Source organism: Lactuca sativa, chromosome 4, assembly GCF_002870075.4.
Source record: "Lactuca sativa cultivar Salinas chromosome 4, Lsat_Salinas_v11, whole genome shotgun sequence".
In the NCBI taxonomy this organism is placed as follows: Eukaryota; Viridiplantae; Streptophyta; class Magnoliopsida; order Asterales; family Asteraceae; genus Lactuca; species Lactuca sativa.
In genome coordinates this window covers 61,005,124-61,020,217 of record NC_056626.2, presented here as the reverse complement: position 1 = coordinate 61,020,217, position 15,094 = coordinate 61,005,124, and the positions used below count along the sequence as shown (strand labels likewise).

General features: G+C 28.8%; 1 protein-coding gene across 1 annotated transcript; it reads right to left on the bottom strand.

Annotated features, from left to right (window-relative positions):
- Positions 1 to 354: 354 nt before the first annotated feature.
- Positions 355 to 8,092, bottom strand: LOC111878551 (ribose-phosphate pyrophosphokinase 1). The gene is made up of 9 exons (XM_023875070.2): positions 7,869 to 8,092; positions 5,747 to 5,929; positions 5,418 to 5,666; positions 4,795 to 4,938; positions 4,508 to 4,675; positions 1,150 to 1,219; positions 979 to 1,060; positions 734 to 893; positions 355 to 556 (listed from the first exon to the last, which is right to left on the bottom strand). The coding sequence occupies exons 1-9, from the start codon at positions 7,950 to 7,952 to the stop codon at positions 518 to 520; spliced, it is 1,179 nt and encodes a 392-aa protein (XP_023730838.1). The 5' UTR covers positions 7,953 to 8,092; the 3' UTR covers positions 355 to 517.
- Between the last annotated feature and the right edge of the window lie 7,002 nt (positions 8,093 to 15,094).

The window sequence follows — 15,094 nt, the reverse complement described above, 5'->3', positions numbered from 1 at the left end:
AATGGTAGCCAACTTTCTTCATTCGCCTCATACCATACTTGTTGGCTTTCCATTATACTACATATTTTACAACGAAATGTAAGCATTTTTTTAAGTATGTGTCTAACATAAAAACCCGAAAAAACTCTTGAAAAAAATGCTTATACAATAGAAACCAATTTTGTTGCATTCCATTTAAAAAAAAAAAGAAGAAAAAGAAAAGAGCATAACGACTACCAATGTTAATATCCTCTGTACAAGTACCATTAAATACTATGTAGAAAATTGCCAACAAAGTTGGTTGCATGATAAATTCATATCATTAAATGAGACGATAAAAGATTCTTTTAAAAATTGCATGCGTAGCAATAGCAATAGCAATAGCAATAGCAAGCTTTCTTTACTGGGTTAATTCATCAAAAATCAGTCACATCAGCGGAAAACTAAAATTGCAAAGTTTTAAAAACCAACTTTTTGAGTTAAATTCCGCAAATAAATTATTAAATTTACACAACAAAACAACACAAGTCGTCTGATATCAGTCGATACCCAGACTAGAAAAGTGTTCGAAAGAGCCCTGTGAAAAAAATATACATATATTAAAAAAAATTGATTAAAAAGAATGAATATGAATAAAAATAAATAAATAATATATATATATATATATATATATATATATATATATATATATATATATATATATATATATATATATATATATATATATATATATATATATATATATATAACTTACAGCATAGTCATCGTGAACACGCCAGATTGCTTCTCCAAGTAGATTTGCTACGGATAAAATAGTCAATTGCGGGAATGAGTTTTTCTCAGACACCGGAATCGTATCTGTAATAATCACCTCTTGAAAAAGACCACTCGATAATCTTTCAACAGCAGGCGGACTACATTTTCATCAAAATATAAAAATTATAACTTTTAACATATTTTTTAGACGTAAGACCTAAAAATATATGATAAAAAAAGTACCTTAAAAGTGCATGTGTACAACATGCGTAAACTTCCCTCGCACCTTCGTCACGTAACAATGCTGCTCCTTTGGAGATTGTACCTTTAATAATAATAATTATAATTATAATCCAAACAAGTATTAAATTATATGAATATAATAAGTAAAAGAGTTTGATAATCTCATCTCACCAGCAGTGTCGATCATGTCATCCACCATAACTGCTACTTTGCCCTTTACATCACCAATCAAATTCATTACCTGCATCATGATGTCATAAATATAGAAAATGAAAAATCAGAACCAAAATCAGGTCTATCAACACAACAGAGCCTGCTTTTTCTTGGGTCTATCAATAAAATTTAATAATAATAATAATAAGGGTGCTGTTATTTGAACGAAAGACCCTGTGGAAATGGTGAAATCCTTCACATCCATCAAATTATCATTTTTTCACGTAGAAGTTTTGTTTAAATAGTAAAGAGTTATATCTCTATTCTCTAACCCTTCATTTATAACTTATTTTCAGTTTTTAGTTTTGAAATATCACTTTTAGTCCTTGTTATTTATATTTTATAGATGCACAAAAAAAATTATACATAAATTTAAATGCTCACTTACCATTTTTACTAAGACAAAATCATGTTATTTGTTAGTCAAACAATACTACAAATTATAATGTATTTTTACACTGTAAAAAGATATGTTTTAACCAAGTGCCTACAATTATGTTGTTTTCTCGATTTCCATATTTTATAGGGATAATGATTTAAAAGGGTAATATATTTTTCGATTTGTATATATTTGGTCATTGAGTTTTTTTTTCGTCCACATTTATCCCTTCAACTTGTTTTACTATACACATTTAGCCCTTATGACTATACACATTTAGTGCTTATGACTGGCTACTAGACTTGACAAAACATGACACGACAGGAAAACCCGACACGAAATTAGTGGGTTAGGGTCAGAGATTTTGACGCGTTTATGTAAACGGGTTGACACGACGATACGATAATTAAACGGGTAGAGTTAGAGTCAAGACTTTCAACTCGAAGATGACTCGAATATGACCCGTTTAATTATATATATTCTTTATTATAAATTTAATATTTTTATAAATATATTATATGTTATAGACTTGTAGTGGGTCAAACTCAATAATTAGAAGTAGTATTCAAATTTTTAAAGTTACTTAATTTTAGTCATCATCACCACCTATCCCTTTTGATCCTCAACTTTAACTCTTTTCATTTTTTCTTCTAAACTTACTATAAATTTTGTCATTCCATCTCATAACTCTAGTGTTTCACTTTTTTCCTTCTTGCCTCCACAACTCCTACTTTCCAACCGTTAAAATATTTCAACCCGACATGATACAACATATTTACAAGGTCTAAACCTTAACCCGAAACCCGACACGAAAATAAACGGGTTGACACGACACGACACAATAATTAAACAGGTCGGGTTAGGGTCAAGCCCTTTCAACCCGTTTAATGTCTTGACACAAACCCGATGCGACACGTTTGCCAGGTCTATCGACGACTACTCCAGGTAAACCGGAAAAAATTACTTAAAAGGGTAGTATAGTTTTCACTTTGTACACATTTAGTCCTTAATATTTTTTCCAGATTTAGTCCTTAATAATTTTTTTGTTGCAAAATAAGTCCTCAATGACCAAATTTGAACAAATCAAAAAATATATTACTCTTTTAAGTCATTATCCCTATTTTAAACGGTATAAAAAATAAGTTTTTATATTTAATATTTTTTTGTAGACTGATATTATCAGGATAATACATACTTTTTTTATTTAAAAACATATTTACATGCATAAAAACATAATGTTTTTACATTTAAAAAACATGTTTAACATATTTACATGCTTAAAAACATACTGTTTTTACATTTAAAAAACATGTTTATATGTATAAAATATATATTTATGCATTTAAAAAATATATTTATACATTTAAAATTTTACTTTTTACATTTAAAAACCATATTTATACGTATAAAGTATATATTTATGCATTTAAAAAGTATATTTATACATTTAAAAACTTATTTTTTACATTAAAAAACACACCTAATACTATACTCCTAAATCTATAAATTTCATACCCAAACAAGATTTATACCCTTAATCCATGGTTACAGCTAACCTAATTGAAAGCAAGATTTATTCTATATTCACATTAGAATTATGTTGTTTACTCAATCACTATATTTTTTATAATATTCATTTTCAATTTTTCCATAAATATTTATTTTTTACGATGACATATCTATTGATAAAAGATATAGTACAAATTATGATATACTTCTACACGGTAATTAGATAGGTTTTGGTCAAGTTTCTAAAATTTCATTGTTTATTTGATTGTCATATTTTACACAATATAAAAAATAACATTTTTATATATGATATTGTTGGTAGGCCGATACTAACAGGTTAAAAAATTGAAGGTAGCCAACATAATTTGTTTTTTATTTAAATCATGATTAGACGACACACCACTTTGAAAAAAAAAGTAAATTTTTTTACAACTTAATAAACAAAAATTATATAAAAATAAAAAAGGGTCTAAAATAACAAAAAAACATTAAAAAAAATCATCCACCTAATATATAATATTGATATTGACATATTTTAAAATATTAAAAACAACTTTTGTAAAAGTCTAAGGAATGAATTTGAAAGTATTTAATTATTTAAAGAATAAAATATGTATTATATAGAATCATTATTATATTAAGAAAAAGAAATCAATCATGAATTGATGTGAAAAGCAACGCAACATGGTTCGTATTAGGTTGGATGGGGGTTGTCGCTGATCTCTGGTCCACATGTCACATATGTATTGGTTTTTTTTGTAAGAAAACTGTTATAAATTAGATTTTTTATTCAAAAATAAAATAAAAGAAATTACAGCCAAAATTTTAAATTTTATTTTAATTTACTTTATTGGTTAAATAATTAATAAGTAAACAAACAAATTAATTAATTAAAAAAGAATAGATGAGGGTAAAATAGTCTTTTTGTGATTGATAGGGACCAAAGACGCAACAAAAACATACTTTGAGGACTGTCCAAGTTAAAAAAAAAAAAGTTAAGGACCAAAACGTGCAGATTACCCCAAACCACATGGGTCATTCGTGTAATTTACCCTATTTCTTATAATCTTACAAACAAAAAGTAATAAAACCGATAAAAAAATTATCTTTTTTTAAACCAAAATAAGTTTTTCTATATTTATTATAGCCTTAAAAATAATAAAAGTTGATTATAAATAATATAAACCGACAAAAATAAAATGTTTGGGTTATTATGGAGAAGAGAGAAACTTTAGTCTAAAAGTGATATCAGGGACAACAAACAGAGTTCGCCCCTAAACTTATGCCTATGGTTTTTCTTATGACATGTATGTGTCATCTACTTGGCAATTTTTTAATCACATCACTTCCACCTGGCGCTGACATGGCATCCACACGGTCATTTTTTATTTAATTTTAATTTTTTAAAACACATAAACATAGTTTTACCTCTGCCACATTGTGCCCATGACGCCGTTTATCAACAATTGCTAACGGCGCATCGGATAACTTTTTAGCAAAAGCTCGAGCTCTAGCGACCCCACCAACATCCGGGGAGACCACCACCAAATCATCAGCACAAATGCTCTTGCTGGCAAGGTAATCAAGTATCACCGGCTACTCATCAACATTCAACAATAAACAAATTACCAAAAAAATATAGACATTAAATGTTTAAAGAAAACACAAATTACATAAAAGTTAAAACTATAAAAATAAAACCCACTATATTTTACCTGACCATGTACATGGTCAACTGGAATATCAAAATAGCCTATAGATTGACCAGAATGAAGATCACAAGCAAGAACACGGTCAGCCCCAGCTTCTGTTATAAGATTCGCAACAAGTTTAGCTGCGATTGACTCCCGCCCTTGAGTCTGAAAATAAATACAGAGAGGAGTAATTTACAACTTTAGTCCCAAAAACTTTGCTTTCGTAAATTTGGTCCTTATTCTTGTTCCAAGTGATTTTGGGGACCAAAATTACAAAAAGCAGCTATATTCAGGGACCAAAAATAGTCATAGTACTTGGAAAAGAAAAAATTGCATTTTTAGTTGTGATTTCTTTCGATTTTGATCCCAATAAGTTCACTTGTAATTGTAACTGTAGTCCTTATTTGTGGTAACATGTTTGCTCCATGTTCCAAGTAAAATTACTACTTTTGGTCCCTAGAGTATAGTTGATTTTTGCAACTTTGGTCCCAAAAAATAGACATACTACTTTTTGGTACCAAAATTGCAAGAGAAAATTTTTTGGGACCAAAATTGCAAAAATCAACTATACTCTATATGAAGTTCATAACGTATGTCTAATATCTGCAAATGTGATTTGTACTTTTTATGTTAAAAATGTGTACCTTACGATCAGCTCTTGCGTATCCAAAATACGGGATGACAGCTGTAACAGTTTTTGCAGATGCCCTGCGACATGCATCAATCATGACTAAAAGCTCCATAAGATTTTCATTTGCAGGGGGACAAGTTGGTTGAACAAGAAACACGTCGCATCCTCGGACACTTTCGCGTAACTGAACGTATATTTCGCCGTCTGCAAACCGTGTTATTTTGATGTCTCCTAGGTCTAGACCCATGTAGGCTGCAATTTCCTGTCATAAAAATTATTAAATGTTATATTTGAAGATTATATGAAAGCAAAATTAAGAAGGAAAAAAAAATGTGTATGTACTTCAGAAAGTGCGGGATTTGCAGTTCCTGAAAAGACGCGAAGTCGGGTTTCTTCTTTTTTGATTGGGTCTCTTTGGAATTCGTATGGAATGAAGAGTTTAGGGAAAGTTTGTTGGTTTTGGTTGGTTGTGAGGGTTTGTTGTACACCATGCTTCCCGTTTCCTTCAAATTTCAAACTGCATTTCTGAATTCAATACAATAAACTTATGTGATTAATTCATATGTAATGTATTTCTAATGATTTGAAAGTATCATCGAAAGGGGTATTCATTTGAACATGATTATGTGATGTGAAACTACAATAAACATTATACTTTGAAAACTTGGACAATTTTGGCCCAAATCTAATCTCAAGTAAATTATTCAACCAAAGTAACTAATATGAAACTTTTTTATGCATTGTGTATTTGTGCTCATCAATTGGTTTCTAAAAATAACCACTGCACTTGCAAAAGTCCTAGAAAACATTGTCTTTGAAAATTAGTAACATTTTTGCCAAAAACAATTGAAAATTCCCACTTTGGCTCAACTTCTAATGCTGAAATTTTTAATCAAATTTAATTGAATAAGTGAATAATAAAAGTAACTCAAATGCAACTTTCATATGGCATCATATTTGACACTTGGTTTCAAAATAACCATCCCACTTGCAAAGTCCTGAAAGAAATTGTCCTTGGAAAAGTACAAACATTTTTGCCTAATACTTTTAAAATTGTCTACTTTGCCCTTTTACTTCTTCTGCTGAATTTATTATCAAAATTAATCCAATGTTATGATGACAAGGAAATAAGTTGTACTAATTTAGTAGTAAAATTCTGTTTATTTTATTTTTGTTAAAGATATTTTATAGCAATCAAAAAATTTTATGAACATATGTATCAAATATTTAAGAAGGTACAAAAATAAAGATAATTGATAGGCAACAAATATGTTAAGAAAATCAACGCACGTCTTATTCAAAGTATTTGTCATGACAAGAATATATAGAGAACATCAACACTCAGGCATAGCTTTCATGTTGAGAAAAAACAATTGTACATTCAATTCTATCAATTTTGTGATTTGATTGTACAATTTCAGATGGACTGTTTGACTAAATAAACATTAATGATTAAACAAGCTATGAATTTCACTAAATTTGTCGATAATTTCATTACAGAAATCCGTATTTCAAATTACTTATGTTTCAATCCTTTTCAACATATCTGTTCCTTCCGAATTTACAACCTAATTTCATTTTCATTCCTTTTAATGTTTGCTACTTATTTTAGTGAAATTAGTTGATAACTGGTAAATTATGCAAAATACATATTGAATTGCCAATAAATAAAATAATTTATGTACAAATCAATACAATTGATTTGTTGTAAACATGAGATTGGTGCAGCTTTGATTAACAAATTACGCACTAAAAATATATGGGGCAAAACATTCAAAATTTTACTGTACTATGTTTTTTGGACTTATCCAAGTACTATGGTCCTTTTCAAACTAATGTCAGGTACAATGATTATAAAAGTTGCACATGAACTACATGGATTTAGTAATTTGAGTGAAGCTGAAAGATTGGGGAAATTTTGTTCATGTTCTCCAAATCTGAGATCCATCCAAAATTTCCACTTTACCATTTTTACAAGCTAAAAAGTGAACACCTTCATATTCATAATCAAATGTCATTATCAATCAATTAATAAATATGTGCATTACAGTCATTCTTTCAAAGTAACTACAAATGTGGATTGGCCCTAAATGAATGCCTTCATTTCTTCTATCTAGTTTAGAGTCTTTGAATAAAAATTCAAGGAACATAAACTGAAATCACAAAAAATAATCACGTATTTGACAAATAAACTTCGTCGCCTAACACAAACAAAGAAGGCATATACGGAAACAAAACCAGAACCATTCTTATTAGCAATTTCTACACGAATTTGCGGACATACTAGAGGAACGGGGGCATGCATATTAACATATATTGAAACTACTCAAACGCAACAATCAGTCTTAAAATCAAAAGCTAAGAGCAATCAGAAAACAAACTTGAATCTATAAGAACGCTTACGACGACATGCATGTGTATTAGAGGGAAATTTTGAAAAATGCAATTGAGAATCGAAACTCACAACTAAGGCATTTCTCGCAGGGATAGCATATCGAAATTTGTTGGCAGCTGCGAGATGTCCAGAAGAAAATGCAAGAGAAGCCATTTGCCAATCGTAAGAAAATCACAGAACGAGCACTCTGTGAGTATCAGCGAGAGGGGAGGACCGGTTTAGGGTTTCGCCATCTTTTCATTCCTAGGAACGGTGCTTTGCTCTATAAAAACTATCCGGTAGATATTGTGTCAATTCGTAAAAAGAAAACCACACAATAGCCTAAATAGTAATCTTGATTCCTTTTAATAAATAAATTAACTATTTTCCGATTTAAATAGAAGTTTACTACTCTAAATCTAAACTAGTTAATTCACAATTTCAAATCGAACTTCATGTAAACTTTATAACATAGTTAGTTACTTAGTTATGTAAAAGAAAAATTAAATATTCACCGCACTTATTTTATTGTTCATATGAATTGATGATAATTGTATTAAAATATTATTATTATTATCAAAATATGATATTTATATCATTTTATATGGATAGAAAGATGAAGAATATTTAATTTCTCTTATATAAAATTAAAATAATCAAGAGCATGAGAGAGCCTATAATCTTATTGCTAAAAGGAATGTGTATCTATGAGATCTGGCCCAAGCCCAGGGCGAGCTGGGCCACGGCCTAGGGCATCAAGGTGTAGTGGGGCATCAATTTAAAGCATAGTGTATTATATATTGGGCTTTGGTTAGTCCAGTAAAATGTGAAGACATAAGGGGCAGGAGGCAGGCAAGTGGCAACAGCCGATGGAGACCTAATTACTAATTAGCGCTATCAACACAGACCAACAGACGCATATCGACTCTTCAATTCTTCTTCGATCTAAAACACACGCTAAAGATGAAGAACACGAGGCGTCGGGCGTCCCTTCTGGAGAATGGAGAGGACTGTTACACCCTTGGCTATATCGATCGCTCACAAGTCATCGCTCTCTGCCTCTCTCGTCCACTTCAGCTTTCAGGCAACCTTCTCTCGCCCTTTCTCTCGTTAGCTTCTCCTATATTCTTTCTTTCTGAATCGACCTCTCACCTCTACTACTCTAAAGCCGTAATAGTTTATCTATTGCAGTAAATTGTTGTGTTAAAGTGAAGATTCAAAGGTGCCAAATTGGGATTGATTGAATTTGTCCTCCTGAAGTCCTAATAATCCAGTAAGTTTTATCTATTATTTCAAATTTCTTGCATAACCTACTTAAAGTTTCGAAAATCTAATAGTGATTCTTGGTTAAATTTTATGAAATTTCAGTTTTCTTATAGACAAAACTGCAAAAATGGTCCCTGTGGTTTCTCATTTTATGTGGTTACAGTCCAAACGTTTGAAAAGTTGCAGATATGGTCCTTTTCAACAAGTTTTGTTGTGGTTTTGGTTCCTCATCCGTTAGTTGGCTGTTAACTTTTTTAAAATGACAATTTTACCCCCAGGGACCATTTTCGCAGTTTTGTCTTTTACCATACTATAAGGACCATTTTTGCATACATCCTTTTTTATTTTATTGAAGTATTATATATTAATAGATATTTTTAATATATAATATTATATATTAATAAATATTCTTTTATTGGATTATTAATTTATTTTAATTGATTTCGTTTAATTTTTTTTGTTGGAGTAATTCTTTTTATTGAATTATTATATATCAATACATATAGTTTTTAATAAATAATATTTATATCATAATAAATATTATATTATTGGATTATTAATTTATTTTAGTTAATTTTTGTAATTCCTTTTTTTTAAATTATTTTTCATTGGATTATTACTTTTAATTTATTATTTTATTCATATACTAAATATTGTTTTTTTATTATTAATTTATTTTAGTTAATTCTATTTTTAATTTTTTTTGTCGAAATAATTCTTTTTATTGAATTATTATAAATCAGTACATATAGTTTTTAATATATAATATTTATATCATAATAAATATTATATTATGAGATTATTATATATTACAAAACATTATTTTTTTGGATTTTTAATTTCTTTTAGTTTATTCTTTTTATAATTTCTTTTTAGTTGGAGCAATTATTTTTTATTAGATTATTATATATCAATAAATACTATTTTTAATATATAATATTTATACTATAATAATTAATACATTATTGGATTATTAATTTTGATAATTTCTTTTTTGTTTTTTTGAATTATTTATTTATTGAATTATTACTTTTAAATTTATTATTTTTTAAGATAATAAATATTATCGTACTGGATTTTTATTTTATTTTTAATGTATACTATTAATTGTTTTTAATTTTATTAGCACTACAAAGTTGCCAAAATACATAAAAGTATCACTTATCATCGTAAAAAATTGGCAGGATCACCTCCAAACACCTACATCGGAGGTTCAATAGATACCCTACCCTATTCCACCTAGCGTTGCTGGTAGCCACCTGCGATAACCTCTTCATAATCCACTAGAATCCTTCATATCCTACATAACGCACAACAAACCCCTATAACAATTATAAGTGGTGGTGGTGACCGAGTGATGATGGTAATATTTTCCCTATAGTTTCTCATTATAAGCTACATGAAATGAAGGTGTTGGGCAGTGATCCTAACGATTTCGATGATGAGAGACGACGATTTTGTGGTGCAACCAATAAAATTAACAAGAAGTATTATTATAAATTAAAAATAAATTAATAATCCAATAAAGTAATATTAAGTATATGAAGAAAATAATAAATTAAAAGTAATAATCCAACAAAAATAGTTTAAAAAAAAGAAATTACAAAATTAACTGCAAGAAAATAATAATCCAATAATCTAATATTTATTATGATATAAATATTTTATACTAAAAACTATATGTACTGATTTATAATAATTCAATAAAAAAGAATTACTTCGACAAAAAAAATTAAAAATAGAATTAACTAAAACAAATTAATAATTCAAATAAAACAATATTTAGTATATGAATAAAATAATAAACTAAAAGTAATAATCCAATAAAAATTAATTAAAAAAAAGGAATTACAAAAATTAACAATCCAATAATATAATATTTATTATGATATAAATATTATTTATTAAAAACTATATGTATTGATATATAATAATTCAATAAAAAAATAATTATTCCAACAAAAAATAAATAAACGAAATCAACTAAAATAAATTAATAATCTAATAAAAGAATATTTATTAATATATAATATTATATATTAAAAATAATATCTATTAATATATAATACTTCAATAAAATAAAAAGGAATGTATGCAAAAATGGTACTTATAATATGGTAAAAGACAAAACTGCGAAAATGGTCCCTGGGGGTAAAATTGTCATTCTAAGGAAGTTAACAACCAACTAACGAACGAGGGACCAAAACCACAACAAAACTTGTTGAAAATAAGAAACCACATAAAATAAGAAACCACAGAGACCATTTTTGCAGTTTTGTCTTTCTTATATAGCTTACTGCCTAGGGAAGTGAAATTTCGATCAAGTTACAAACTTACAGTCTTGTTCATCGTGAACTACACTAAGCAATCTAAGCTTCATTAATTTTCTAGGTAATTCTTTTTTTATATTTCTTGTAACTGTTCTGATTTATGATCAAAATAACTTTTATTGGTTTTATATAATCTGAAATCTGATATGTGAATTCGTATTTTGATTTTTCTGATAAACTGTTGTATTTTTTTATATAAACTATTGTATTTCTTTTTTAAATAATGATATGGTTTTCTATATAAACTTTTTTTCTATTTCTTTTACTACTCTAAAGCTGTAATTGTTTTTATATAAATTGTTGTATTTTTTTGAATAATGATATGGTTTTCTGAATTCTAAATAATTTGTTATATGAAGTTGAAAAAATTATGTGTTTTTTATTTTTGAATAATATGTTGTTACTGTTAGATTAATTTCTGAAAATCTAAGGGATACTATTTCTTTTTTTGTTTAGGTTGTGGATACGGATTGATAACTTCAAGTTGTGGATACGAATTGCTAAGTAACTTCAGGTTGTATCCTTCTTTGTTATTACTACATTTTTTACTTTTAATTTTTTTGTGAAGTTCAAATATGTTTCCTAGAAAACAATCATCTGGTGCTCAAAATAGAAAAAGAAAACAAAGAGAACAAGATCTTACTAATAAATTACAAGGATCTTTAAATAAGTATTTTTTTAGAAGTGAAAATAATGACGAAAATTCTAATGAAGTTGAAACTAATGATTTTGTTGATAATTCTAAAGGTCCAATTGAAACTTCTAATGAACCTATTGAAAATTTTAATGATCTTGAAAATAATGATTTTGTTGATAAATCTAGTGATATTAATATTTTTGATCCAAGAGTATGGGATAAGTTAGATTTAAAAATGAAAGATTTGCTTGTAGAAAACTAGCCCATTAGGGAAATTGAAAATAACAAATTTTTTTCCAAAAGATGCATTAGGTAGACATTTTTCTTGTGAATTTTATGTTCGTAAATTAAGAAATGGTGACTCTTATGATAGAAAGTGGTTGGTTTATTCGAAAGAACTTGATAAAGTGTTTTGTTTTTGTTGTGAGTTATTTAAAACAGCTCGATCTAGAAGTAATTTGGCAACCGAAGGAATTAATGATTGGAAACATCTTAGTGAAAAATTGAATGAACATGAACATAGTTCTGAAGACATGATTAATTTAAAAACATGGACACAAACATGACTTAGGTTAAGGAAAAATGAAACAATTGATAAAGAGTTACAAGAAAGAATAAAAAAGATACTCAACATTGGAAAGAAGTTTTGATAAGAATTATTGATGTTGTAAAATGTTTAGCTGAATATAACTTGGCTTTTCGTGGAACTAATGAAAAAATATATGAGAAAATGGGTATAATGGTAAAAAGGGGTATCGACCCTCGGGGAAATTACATCATTTGTTTGCAAATAAAACGTAATATAATGGTAAAAAGGGGTACCCATCCTCGGGGAAATGGTTGTATTCAATCACCAATGCAATCCAAAAGAACTAGTGTAATTAAACTAATTAACTACAATTAGACTAAAAAAAGGGGGGGGTGTTTGATTCTTTGAAAACTAAAAAACTTGAATAATTAAAAATCTTGCAATTAAGCAAGTTGATGAGATGCTCAAAGATTGGGAATAATTGGTTAACTATGGCAATTCAACACAATGAACATTTATGTGTTTATCATTAGGATCTAATACAAAGCTTATCCTTCATTCCAAATTGGTTATAGCAATCATGAAGCATGAGATGCCAAGATTCCTCATAGGTAGTATGGAGGTTGGGGAAGCCCACAACACACCTTCTTAATTAAGATCAAGGTCCAATTGAAGCAATTGATCCCAAGAAATCAATTAGCCTTAAGAATGAAGGAATCCCCAATTCCTAGAGGATGTAAATGCTTACACATCCATAAAGGAGTTATGATTCATAAGCTAGAGATGATTTCTACCATCATAAAGCTTTTGTTCTAGATAAACTCAATGATCTAATGCAAAATCAAAGAAACAAATCAACAATTGCTCATTCAATTACTAAGCTCATGATCAAAGCATCAAATAAGCATAAGAATTGCAAACTAGAATCATAAACATGGAATAAATTGATAATCAACATAAATCCTTCAAAACCTGCAAACATTCATTGGTTTTCAGCCAAAGTCAACCAAATAATAGTATTAACCACTCATGGCAACAAAGTAACAAGAACAATAATCTAATTGCATAAAGAAACTACCTAAGATTTGGAAAGATGAAAGGAAATGGTTTCTAGCTCCCAAAATCGCCTCTTGCAGGTCTCCAATGGTGAAAAATCGTCAATGAGCCGCTAGATCTGATCCCCCAAGGTCATGGTGTGCCAATGACCAAAATGCCCAAACTGGGCAGTTGTGCGGGTACCTGTGCAACGAAAATTCCACCCGCGCAAACGCTGTTGTGTTGCCATTGGTCCACCATTCCACTACTCCACTCTTCCACTACCAATGATTCCTTTGGTCCCCCCCCCCCCATGTCCATGTAATTTGAATCCACCAATCATCATTTAGCTACCAAATGGATGCTCCAAACCCAAAATTACAAATTTATGATCCATCTTCACAAGCCCAAATAATCTAAGCCATCAACTTTAAAAGCGCAATTCTTCTTCTTTGATTCCGCCAAGCCCAACAATGCCTCGGGAGCCCACTAAGCCGTCTTCACTCTAATCCACAATCACAAAAAGCTCCAAAACCCTGCAAAATTCCTCATGCAACATAACAAGTTTCCCGACACGATCCATGATAAAGAAATTAATTAAAATACAATGCAATACTAATTAAAAAAAACTAAAAATCTAAAATAAACTAATAAAAAGAAAGAAATAAAATAAGCTATCAGAGAAATCTAATGGTAACTTTTTAGGTGTACTTCAAATGATTGTTGAGTTTGATCCCGCAATGAAACACCATTTTTCAACTTATTCAAGGTTAAAAAAGTCATTTTCATTACCTTAGTCATAAAATTCAAAATGAATTAATTGAAATGTTGGCATCCGAAGTAAAAAGTGCAATAATTAGAAAAATAAAAAATTCAAAATATTTTTCGATAATTCTAGATTGCACTTCGGATGCAAGTCGTAAAGAACAAATGACTTTAATTATTAGACGTGTTGATGTTACAAGTGTTCCAATAAAAGTTGAAGAGTTTTTTTTTAGAGTTTTTAATTGTAGAAGATACATCTGGTTTAGGACTTTTTAATGTGTTACAAAATGCTTTAAAATCTCTTGACTTGGATATAAATTGTATCTGAGGACAAGGATATGATAATGGAGCAAATATGAAAGGCAAACATCAAGGTGTACAAAAAAGATTACTTGATATAAACTCAAGAGCTTTTCATATGCCTTGTGGATGTCATAGTTTAAACTTAGTTTTGTGTGATATGGCAAATTCTTGTCATAAAGCTAAAACTTTTTTTGTTACGTGTCAAACAATATATAATGTTTTTTCTAGCTCCACACATAGATGGAGTGTTTTATTTGATCATGTTGATGAATTAACCCTAAAATCATTATCTACTACTCGTTGGGAAAGTCACATTGAAAGTGTTAAAGCAATAAAAACTCAACTTTTTCAAATAAAAGAAGCATTAACAAAATTAGCTCAAGTGAGTGATGATGGTAAGGTTTGTAGAGATGTGGAATCACTAGTAAATTGTGAATTTTCTAATTTTGAA

Coding starts and splice junctions, on each gene's coding strand:
- LOC111878551 (XM_023875070.2), bottom strand. CDS start 7,952: ATGGCTTCTCTTGCATTTTCTTCTGGACATCTCGCAGCTGCCAACAAA. Junction 4,939..5,417: donor ACGCAAGAGCTGATCGTAAG/GTACACATTTTT, acceptor ATTTATTTTCAG/ACTCAAGGGCGGGAGTCAAT. Junction 1,061..1,149: donor TGACATGATCGACACTGCTG/GTGAGATGAGAT, acceptor TTATTATTAAAG/GTACAATCTCCAAAGGAGCA.